The following is a 12,101-nucleotide window of genomic DNA, read 5'->3' on the forward strand; positions in this document are numbered from 1 at the left end:
AAGGAAAACGTGTAAAACGATCATGTAGTGAAAACATTTAAATTTCTGTAATGAATTCAATATTTTGAGCATTGAATTTCTTAAAAGAAAGAATGGTATCTAGTGTCACCAAATTTAGATGTGTTAAATAGAGCATATGGCCATTTTTCTAAAATCACACATTTAATGGATTATTACTGTTGATCCTGTATCAAACCAAAGTTTAGACTGAAAGCAAAGAGACTGAGAGTGCATTCTGCTTAGCAACGAACTTGTTGTCTCCTGTTTTGCTACTGAATGCACGTACTCATGGCTCAGAAGTGTATCTGCAGCCAGCTGGTCTCAACTGGACAATACTTCATTCACCTAATTTCCAGACTAGTCAGGCAGAGACATCAGCTCATTATTTTTAGTCATGAGGAAATTTATTTGTAAACTTCAAGTAGTAGCACACTGATCTCAAAAGCCCCTGAACTATGAGAAATTGCCTTCTAATTCAAGAATGTGAAGCCCTTGGAATTTCTTACTGCTTTGCTTGATTTTTTTCCCTCTTAAAACCTCCTACAAGTATATTGTTTAAAAAACAGCCTCTAAAATCCTAGAAAACAGAAAATAGCTTTTATTAGAAAAAAATACATTACATTCTAAGCATATTTTTAGAATTATCAAAAAACAAAAATTCAAGAAGTTAGTTTTGTGTGCAGACTTTTGTTTTCTGCCTTGATCCTCACATGATTATTTTCTCATAGAAAACGACAGTTTTGTTGGCATGTAAAGCTCCAGTTTCCTCAGAGTCAAGCTGTGTACGTAGAAAAAAGGTACAGTATCACTGCTGTCTACTAGGAACTTACTTGTTTTTATTACGTCTCTGTATTTGAAATAACCTGTTAAATGTGATGTCAATAGTAGAATGGATAACTAAGTTGTGGTATTTTTGTACAGTAAAATGCTACACATCACTGAAAATGAATGAACTTCAGCAACACATATCAACATGGATGAATCTCAAAAACAATGTTGCATGAAAAAAGCAAGTTAAAGGAGAATACAGAGTATGATTCTGTTTGCAATATGAAAAGACCCCAAAATGAAACAGTATACTTTTTAGAAATACCTATAGTGAAATGATTAGCACTGAAATCATGATGATGTTTGCATCAGCAGAGGGACAGGCATTGAGGAGAGAGATGCAGGCAGAATCAAGAGGAAGAATCTTAAGCTAGGTGGTTACACAGGAAATAAAAAATAACCCAAAATTCTACTACGATAAAAATACTACTATTAACGTCATAGTGTGTCCTCAGAAAATATATTGTTTTAGACATGTATCTATGAGTAATTTCATAATTGAAATTAGTTTATGTAAGTTTTTTAGCCTACTTTTTTTCATATTATGAACATTTTCAAACATCATTTAAAAAATTTAATGGTTGTATTTGATTCCTTGATTTAGGAAAATTTTAAAGTTGCTTTTTAAATAATACCTTTAGTATATATTTATATTATGCATAAATGTCCTCTCTTTGTAACTGTCATATGGATGTTAATGACAAACTTTCTTATTTAAAATTGCACGCCAGACTAAAGACAGGGAAAAGACATATACTTTACAGGTAGGGGTATGCAGCACAATAGTGTCTGGGAATATGTGTGAATGACTAAGGAAAATTACTAGTTCAAAACAATGTCTTAATTTTGTTTCCACAGCACAGTGTTCATACATATAGGAAATTTGGAAAACCTTAAAATGCTTTACTTCTAGGAAAAGTAGTATCAATTTTCATTTTTCATCAATTTTCAAAAGAATGAATAAACTTGAACATGCCCTGAAATTAGCATCATCTGAAACCTTTTTTCAAATTTTGCATTTATGCAGCTTTCAAAATATTTCACCTTGACATCTTTCTTTTCATCTTTGAACCACAGGTGTGTTAAAAGAAGCTTCATACTTTTATAATTGATTTATAAGGAGCTTCTCAAAATATTATTTTTTAAGATTTTGTTAAGTGTGTCCAAGAAGTGTTTTTGAGGTTTTTCCTAAGTAACTTTTGCTTAAAAGGATATTATATTTTGCCAAGACTAAAATGAAAGGTCTGTGCTCAGTTTTTTAAAAAAGAAAAGCCACAAGATTTAGTAATTTTGAACTAACACCTTTAATAGATAATCATAAATAATTAAGTTTTGTTTTTGTTTTTTTTTGTCGGGAAGAGTACCAGATGATAAAACTATTAATGAGATCCTAAGACCTTACATTGATCCTGAAAAGTCTGATCCTGTAATTCGTCAAAGGTATGTTTCAAAAATCTTCCAACTTTCTGAAATTATTCAAAATGTTAAGGAATGTATTACGTGCATATTTATTATGTAAAGCCATGTCTTTATTAGGATGTTATGTTTCAATACAGTTTACTTTCTGTCCCATTTCCTTGGTGTGTACTCAAGGCTTTGTCAGTCAAAGACGATGTTTTTGGTGAGGATTTTGGTTGTAGTAATAACAGTACTTAACACTTACTGTTTACTTGTGTTCTATATACTCTTTGAAGCTTATAATAATAAGTGTATTAATTCATTTTAATCTTCATAATAACCGATTAATATAGATGACTCTCATTACATCCATTTTACAGATGGGGAAACTGAGCCTTAAAGTGGTTAAGTGACTTCATATAGCTAATAAACAGGGAAACTAGGATTAAAACCCAGAAAGTCTGGAGTCAGTCTGTACCCTTAACCCTCAAACTAAACTATCTTTTTCAAAGTTGAACTTAAAACTCTGAAAATTAAGAGTTTCCAAGTAACTGTTAAAGACAGGAAATCCCCTTTCAGCCAAGTCTTCATAAAACTTAGCAAGATATACTCGGCCTCCTGTCCAGAAATACACCGTGGACAAAAATGATTAACACAACATAGTGGAAAGATTCAGTCATGAATATCTGGGTTAGAGTAGCTAATTCTGTCCCCTTATTAGCTGTCTGATCAGGAGCAACTTACTTAACTTTCAGGCCTTAAATTTTTTCATCAGTAAAATGAGAACGATGATGTTTACCATATAGAGTTGTTATGAAACTTTAAGAAATTGTATATGTAAAGTTTCTGGTACAGGGCTAGTAGGCAGCACCCAAAAAGGAAACTATTTGTATGTGAGTCATCAGTATTTCTGGGCAGGAAGTTCTTTTCACCAGGTGATACCTGCTTAGAATAAGAATGCTTGGTTTGTTTTGAATTTTAAACTGAGTGAATTCTAAAGTGTCTGATCCAGTTCTAGTTAAATCTCATTTTCTACTTTTCATAAAAGGTGGTGCCCGGGCTCAAGCAGACCCATGTCCCGTATTAAGTAGTGTCTTTGGGACCACTACCATAGTAGGGCTGCTTTTCCCCTTACTACCAGCAATCTAGGTGTTTATTGTTGGTCATATATTTAACAATAAGACAAAATACCTGTCACCAAATTGGATACTTTTTTTTTTGAAAATGAATAAAAAAGCAAGATTAATTCAGTCTGTACAGAGAGAAGAAAGGTAATTTTTAAAAATTCAGACCCTTGGTTAGAAAACATATTCAACGCCTTTTCTTTGCTTGGACAGATGAATTTTCAGTGGTGCTAGCTGCTTACATGTGCTTGGTCTTCCACAGACACAGTTTTCTCTTTTTACTAAAGTATAGTTGATTTACAATGTTGTGTTATTTGATAGAGTTTTAAAATACACTAAAAATCAGTTTTGCTTCCTTCAGTATGACATTTTTTATTTCAGGTTGAAAGCCTATGTTCGCTCTCAGACTGGGGTCCACATTTTAATGAAGGTTGAACATATGCAGCAAAACTTAGTAAGGTAAAATTGCTTCCCTCTCTATGTCTTTAAATATTTTCTAATTTGGTAATATAATTAAGTAGCTTGATTAGCTTATGTAGCTAGATATTTTACTAATTATCTGGCTGTCAACAAAGCCTAGGCTTTTATAAATGACCATCAAATTAAAAATTTTAATTAATCACACTATCATTAGAAATATTTTCTACAGCAGAGTTCTGATGTTTAAGTTTTTGCCTTTGGAAGTAAAAAATTCACGTGATCAACTGACCACTGTATATATCACAGTGGAAAGAACTCTGCATAGAAATGTGAAGAGAGCCAGGTTTTAACAAACCATGTGATTTGAGAGTCTTAACAGCACTGGGCCCTCTTTTCCTTCGTTAATGGAATGATGAAGCAGACATTCAAAGATCCCTGGGAGTCCCTGCAAAGTCTGCTTAAGTGCCAGGTAGATGTCATTATCCTGAATTGCAAAGTACTGATGTTTAAGATCTGATGCTTTCCCCATCCCCCATTGTTTCATTAACAAAAGTACTAGGTCCAGTTCAGACTAGATATGATTGGTCTCGTCTGTGATTTCATTTACTAGTATAGCTTAGAGGTTTAAGAATCCAAGCTGTGAAAGCAGAACTGGGTTTGAATCCCAGCTCTGTCTGTTTCCAATTTTGTTAACTTGAGTAAATGACATAGCCTCACTCGCCTTAGTTTCCTCATCTCTAAAATGGGGATGATAATAATCAGATTGTCATGAGAGATTAAGATAATTACTTACACGTGCTTTTAAGTAAGTGTAAGCTTTTATTATTACTGTTGCTACCGTTACTATTATTGTTGCTGCTACAACAGATTCTTACAAAAAGACTTCTTCCAAAATTCAAGGCAACCAAAATCGTATGTGATAAAAGGGAAATGTAGGATGCTGATTATTTTGAAGTTTATAGTATAGGACAGACTGCTTAGGCCCAGGCAGCATTTGTTTTCAACTTGGAAATATGTACTGTAAATCCATGAAGAGAGAACGGGGATGGCGATCTCCGCTTGCCCCAGGAGACCAGGGGTTTCTAGGAGAGCGGCAGAAATGCCTACAGCATGACATGTTCCGGGGGAGGGGAGGGGCAGTTCATAAAAACCATTTCGGGCAGTCGCACAGAGAGAAATCAGGGTACATAGAGACCAGAAGACAGGAGGATACCAGTCAGAGTGGTAGGTTTTATTTTAACAAGAACCAAAGGGAATAAACCCTAACCAAAAAAAAGGTTAGGTCAAAAGGAGTGCATGGCAGAGAAGGCTGGATGACCTAATTCTGGTCACTGAGCTTCTCTGGGCACCATTTCCTTTAAGGTCCTTTACTTTCTCTTATTTTATGACTTTCCTTCTTTAGGACCCCAATAAGAGCTTTGGTTAGGCCTTGGCTTAATCTTCTTAGCCCCCGAAGGGGAGGGAATGAGGATTAATAAAGTAAAAGGTGAGCGGTCAACACCACCTGAAGGAATGCTTAGAACAGGGTGTTTTCTAACGAAACCTGAGTCAGCCTGAGCAACGTGAAAAGTGCTGACAGTTCCTTATTTATGTAGGAAACGTGTCCTCCAGGTTTCCCCATTTGACTCATTTACTTGAACTCAATGATGTATGAAAATCCCATCAAAGAAGAGGAAGCAGAAGATTATAACCAAGGTCTAAGAACTTTGGCTATAAAAATTGCCACCCTTTTTAACTCTGCATTGTGATGTTATCATTTTAAGGCAATAGTAATGTTAGAAAATCCAATTAAGGTAGCTTTTATCATGAAGGTGAACCTAAGCTGTGATAAGGTACATCCTTATATTTCTTTTTTGCTTTTTTGGGAGTTTTTTTGGTTTTGTTTGTTTGTTTAAGATGGGGGAGGTAATTAAGTTTGTTTGTTTGCTTGTTTGTTTGTTTAATGGAGGTACTGGGGATGGGACCCAGGACCTCGTGCATGCTAAGCACAGGCTCTACCATTGCGCTGTCCCCTCCCACTAATCCTTATATTTCTGATTGTTAGGTCAGCCTTAAGATCTAGTTATCCTAATTTGTGCAGAACTTCCCAGTTTTATTAGTATTTTCTAATCATGAATAATGAAATTAGATACTATGGAGATACATTTGGAAGGAGTTTTTTTTAATTAAAGATTTTTAAACAGATAATACATTCATACATAGGCTAAGATGAGCGTTTACATTCGATTGTATACTTAATTACAGTTATATCATTAAAGGAAAGAACATTCAGAGAACATCTAAGTGAGATTATTATAGGTTATAAAATGTGAGCTTCTAATTTAAGATAAGCATGCTAAATAAGAGGATTTTATTATTTCCTGAAAAGTGCTTAGAAGGCAGAAACATGTATTTTCCTTGTGGCTGTCTGATTTTAAATGTATCGTACAGTTTATAGCATTCCAGTAACTTCAGAGTCAAGTCTTTTTACCAAATACTTGGTATTGCCAATTTCCACTGGTTGTGTTTTCCATTTTTGGAGGGTTTATGACAATTGTCTCTGCATATACCTGATCAGCTAGAGCAATCATAAATGTTTCCCAGGCTTTACCTTTGCCATATATGACTTTTATTTTTTGATTTAGGTGATCAGAGACTATATGTCTAACCCTAAGGAATTTGTTGCTGATCTATTTGGGAGTTTTCTTTCTAGAATACACAGGGTTTGAATTTGTATCTTCTTGTAAAAGTATGTATGTCTTCTTATATCAGTTTATTCATCCATTTAGCAAACATTTGGTGTCCACTGTGGCCCAGGTGTTGTTCTAGATATTGGGGTGATAGCAGTTAGGAAAACCATTTCCTGCCTTTGTGGAGCTTTCATTCCCAGTGGAGAAGAATTCATGTAACGTGCTTATGTTAGCAGGACCACACTGCCCTCTTGCCACATCATTTCTCACCAGCCTTCTATTCTCAGAAAGTAAATGAGTGATTTTGAAGTAGAAAAGCGTATGTTGGTAATGCCAGGCACCAGCAGAGGCAGCCATTGTATTGCGGCTAACTTATTATTGACTGGAAAATTTAGAATACTCCAAGCTTTGATACTGTCCATTCAACTATAATTTGTCAAATCTATTACATTTTAGACCTATATTTTACTTATTAATGGAATTATTTATTTTCCATAAAGAAATTCAAGTACATTTTCTATCTTTTATGTTTACATTGCTGCTTTGATGTTTATATAAGATTCTGATTTGACAAAGGTGTAGTTCAAGCTGTTGTGAGATAATTCTTCCCAAATTTACTCAAAAACCATTAATTAAGCATGTTTACTCTTCTGGCATATAAATAAAATTGGGGTTTATATAAGACCAAGTAGCGTACAGTTCTATTGTAGTGGAAAAACAAGGTGAATGAGGTACCTGGTGTGGATCTGTCTTCTGAGAGATGGAGGCGAAGCCTGGAGAGGCTTAGGGCATGTTGAGTTTCAAGTAGAAGTGGCATCATTTTCGGGAATGTTATTTTCAAAAATAACGGCCTGACCCCATATTAATAGAGTCCCTTCAGAGTGAAATTAGATCATATTCCAGTAAGAAATAGTAATATCCTTCCAGAATACATAATCTGTGGAGAATTAGATCTTATTTTACTTTAAGAGGTTCCAGGTTAGACTTTGTAGACCAGAAGTCTTACCATTACAAATACTAAATTTATTAAATCACTGTTTCTCAGACCTAACCCAAATTATGAAATGTTCCAAAATAACCTTTTTGCTTTTATCCAAAAACCTGCATCAAGCTAGATTTTCTGTAAATTTGAAATAATGTTATAAATTTGATACAGATCTTGGAAAGTTACTAAATCTGTTTTTCCACCTGAAGGTGGGGATGAGGACAAATGATATTGCATTGTTGTGACAAGTACCTTCAGATAATGCATGTCAGCTACTGAGGACAATGCCAGGCACATAGCAAATCAGTCTCAGTAAATATGTGTTATTTATGCATTACAAGTTGCAACATTTAGATGAACATCTCATTGAATTGACTCAATGAATGTAAGAGCTTTCGTTGTTGTTTTAATCCTAGAGATTACTTTTCTTAGTAAAAGGAGGAAATCTGTTTAAAACAAGAAGTTCCATGTGGCCGGCAGTTGACTGTATTGTGCATTATTTTTTTTTTTTTTTGAATAACAGCTTAATTCAGCCAAATGATTTCTTACACGTCTGGAGAGTATCCAAAGTTCAATATTAACTATGCTCCCAACACCACTAAACAACAAGGGGACAGATACCCGGTCATGTCAGTTTACATTTCTTTTGACATAAATTGACGTTGGAAGGATATGAAGCTTCAGGAGCTTGTTTATTTAAGATGTTGTCAACCGTTATTTCTGTACAAATGACTCCCAAATCTAGAGATATTTTCAGCCTTTCTCCCAGACTTCAAATCCTGGTTTGCACCTATCTTCTCTTATACATCTCATTAAATCTTACACTCAACATTTTTAAATCTCATCACACCATATCCATTTGTTCCTAGTGCGTATGTCTGTGTGTGTGTCATTTTAAGTGAGGTCCTGACATCTTGTAAACAATCAACTAATGTTGTTAGTCATTCCTTGTTATTGGCACTGTCATTCTTCTCGTAAGTGAGGCATAGAACCTTAGAGCCATCTTTCACTTCTCTCTCGCCACCCTGCCTTACGTGGTTGGCCTCCATAATGAGTCTCCTTTACTTCTGTCCTCGCCACTCTCCTGAGAAGACTATTGTTTGTCCGTGTCTGCGGTGGAGCCTGTCACTTACCCCCAACTGGATGTGATTTCCTTATCCTTTGAACCTCAAAAATTGTACTTCTCATAGGTTCCTACAGTCCTTACATCTTACCCCAATAAAACTTACCCTGTATGATAATAAACTCCCTGTTGAAGATGGTGGCTAACTTAAGCATCTTTGTATTTCCTGCAGTGCTGAGTCAGTGACTTTCCCACAATAGGAATTCAGTCTTAATTTTTTTTTAATAAGTAGTGTACTAATTCACTTAAATATATGTGTGCCTGCTACGTGCGAGGTGTTGATACCACTTCAGTACTCTAAAGCAGGGTTTGGACAGCTTTTTTGCAAATGACCAGAGAGTAAATATTTTAGGCCTTGTGGGCCATATGGTCTCATTTGTCAGCCCACCATCGTAGCACTAAATGAGTGGGTATGTCTGTAAGACTCTATTATCAGAAACACAGTGGGCTGAATTTGGCCTGCTGACCATCGTTTGCCAATTCCTGCTCTAAAAGATTTTTTTTTAGTGGTCATGTGTGACTTTATATCATTTAATCAGTTGGGGGCTTCAATGCTCAATATGTAAAATGAGAGAGAGAGTCTATTGTTAACAACTGCCCAGTATAATTTAAAGTTTCTTTGGAATAAGTAGCACTTGTTCTGAGAATAAAATTTTTGATATGTGACCTTGACCTAAAGTATCTCAATGGGGTTAAGACTGGTCAAGTCTCTATTTCTCACTTACTCAGCTGGTATTCCCCGGGTCCCTTCCACATGCCAGCACAGTGCTAAGCCCTAGGGATGCATAGATGTCTAAAAGGTGGGCCCTCGGGATGCTCACAGTCAAGGGGCGATAGGTACGTGGTCACAGTAGATATGTATTTAATATATGTGATGTGACAGGTGCCCCGTGGAAAACATGGTGCCTCTGCATGTCAGTTTTTGGTGGATGCACACACCAGTTGCCTTCACTGTACCTCCAGAACTTGGCGTATAAAGCCAAGAGTTTAGACCCTAAGCCCAAGCCAAATGAAAGCGTTTCATGTAAGCTTTGATTTCACGACCATCACAGATTATTGCTCTTCTTGAGGGGCCACCCTGTTGTGCTCGCACAGATTCTGTGAGTTGTTCCCACTGTGCTGGTTGCAGTTCATAATTTTGGAACACTTTTTTTTTCTTTTGAAAAGCAACCAGCAAAAGGATGAGCTATTTCTCTTGGATGATTTTATTTCCATGCTGAGAGGATGTTTTTTAAATAAAAAAAAAAAAAACTAAGGTTACTTTACTTTCTTTGGATCTGTAACATGAAGTATTTAAAAATCATTTGCTGTGTGAAGTTAAGAAGACACTTTTTCCTATGTGCTTTTAGAGAAACTGGTTTTGCCTATGGAAAGGCCTCGAATGAGACCCACCTGACCTCTGTTTTGGCTTTCATGAACACCTGCCCACCAGCAGACAAAGACCCTCTTCTGCCTTCGAGCAGAGCCGATCTCCCAGTTCCTGCTCCAATTCTGGCTTCTTGGACTCTCAGCTCTGCCAGAAAGCGCCACCTCTCAGCCCTTGTTGATTCTAGGAGCCCGGTCTCCTGCCCGCCTCCCTCACGGTGCTGCCAGCTCCCTCCTGGCTAATTATGCTCCCGTACCACAGGCGTCTCTCCAGCGGATCGTTTAACCTGTATTTCTTCTTTTGTCAGACAGTGCTTCTCAGACTTCATTGTCCATCATAAGCACCCAGGACAGTTGGAAATGTAGATTTCCAGCCCAGCCCTTGGAGTTTCTGGTTTAGTCAGTCTTGCATAGATGGTACCCAGAAACCTGCGCTGTCTGCAGTCTCTGCCTTCCTGGGGATCTCAATGTAACTTACCCCTGGGACCACATTTTGAGAAACACTGGCCAGGGTGGTGAAGTCCTTGAGGACGTTTTTGAATCCCATACAGTGTCTGACATGTTTTCTATATAGTAACTATTTGGTAGATGTTTACTCAGTTGAGTTGTTGAAGTTGTGTAAAGAAATATGCCATTTAATATTAGGATGAATTTTTTTAAATCAAATTTCTACATCCTTAAAGATATTAGTCTGTACCCTTTTCCTAATTGAACTAGAAATAGAAATTTAAATCTTATTTCAGGCTTACAGAGAATGTTTGAAATATATACTTTGAAGATATTCTAAATAGGGAATTTATTTTTTTAAGTCTTTTTTTAAACATAATTTATTGAGTTATAGTCATTTTACAATGTGGTGTCAAATTCTAGTGTAGAGCACAATTTTTCAGTTATACATGAACATACATATATTGTCACATTGTTTTCTTGCTGTGAGCTACCACAAGATCTTGTATATATTTCCCTGTGCTATACAGTATGGTCTTGTTTATCTATTCTGGAAATTTATAATATGTATGTTGAAAGTTAGGATTTTTAAAAAATACCCTGCTATTAGGGAATTGAGGATCTTGAAAGTTAAGATTATTTTGATAATAATGCCGCAGAATTAAATATATATCAGACAACATTAAAGGAATGCCAGGATTTCCAGGAACAGCATTAACTGCTTGCAGGTGCCTTGTCTTATGTAAATAGCCAGAGACCATTCCTGCCTTTTAGTTAGATCCCTTGAGAATCACTGTGATGAGGGAAGGGTTAGTGAGTGAGAGCAGCGTGCTCTTTAGATGAGATTACTTAAACTTCCTCTTGTTTTCCTGTTGGAATTTAATTCTACTAATGAGTGCTGCAGAGATAAGTGGGGGGAAATCACTTAATCTAACAATCAGTAGTAAATAGCCTTTTATACAGTAGAAGATGCCATCATCAGTGCTCACCCATCACATTAAAACATGCATTTCCAAGAAGAGCTTACTTTAAATGTTGGTAATAATGTTTGTGTTTTGATCAGTTTTATACTTGTGATAGTTAAAATTATTCAATACAGAAGAAATTTTAACAGTAAATCCTTCAGGTCATAGGTAATGAAATTAAATTTTTAGCTTACATACACATTTTTGTTACAGAGAAGTATGATTGGATGTTAAGTAAAAGATTTCCATGCATACATTTATTTAGGGTAAAAATTTGGTAGAGAATTAGAATGGAAATACAACTTCAAGGAGGAAAGGGAACCATGTAAGATTTGTAACTGTTAAGAAGGACTTGTTCATAAATTTTTTAAACGAAAGATACTGGTATCATTCCCATGGTATTTAGATTCTAGTGAATTTGCATAAGAGTGATGTAACATTTTCATTGAAGTCGTCAATGTTTACGCCACACCATAAATTATGTTCTTTATATCTACTTAAACTCGTGAGTAAAGATTTTAAATGAAATTTAGATTTATTTTTTTTAATGTATAAAAGTATCATTGTTTTCCAAAATTATTTTAGGTTATGTATCAACAAAAAAAGTGTGAAGAACCTGAGTAAGTTTTCCCAAACACACAGAAAAAAAATACTTGCTGCAAGAGTGATTTAAAATCAAGGTTAAATCTTAAAAAAAAAAATCAAGGTTAAATCTAGAGGCTGATGAGTGTCTTAATGGAACATAGTATCAGTGATATCCTCTTGCTGAGTGCCTCC

The 12,101-nt window shown here is 35.6% G+C and overlaps 1 protein-coding gene across 1 annotated transcript in view; it reads left to right on the forward strand.

Moving 5' to 3' along the window:
• Window positions 1–12,101, forward strand: part of ZNHIT6 (zinc finger HIT-type containing 6) — a 49,778-nt gene that overhangs the window by 26,091 nt on the left and 11,586 nt on the right. The window contains exons 6-8 of the mRNA XM_010987173.3: window positions 729–797; window positions 2,188–2,268; window positions 3,732–3,809. Coding sequence (XP_010985475.2) covers window positions 729–797; window positions 2,188–2,268; window positions 3,732–3,809 — 228 coding nt within the window. The remainder of the gene's footprint in view (window positions 1–728; window positions 798–2,187; window positions 2,269–3,731; window positions 3,810–12,101) is intronic.

This window comes from Camelus dromedarius, chromosome 14 (genome assembly GCF_036321535.1).
Source record: "Camelus dromedarius isolate mCamDro1 chromosome 14, mCamDro1.pat, whole genome shotgun sequence".
NCBI lineage: Eukaryota > Metazoa > Chordata > Mammalia > Artiodactyla > Camelidae > Camelus > Camelus dromedarius.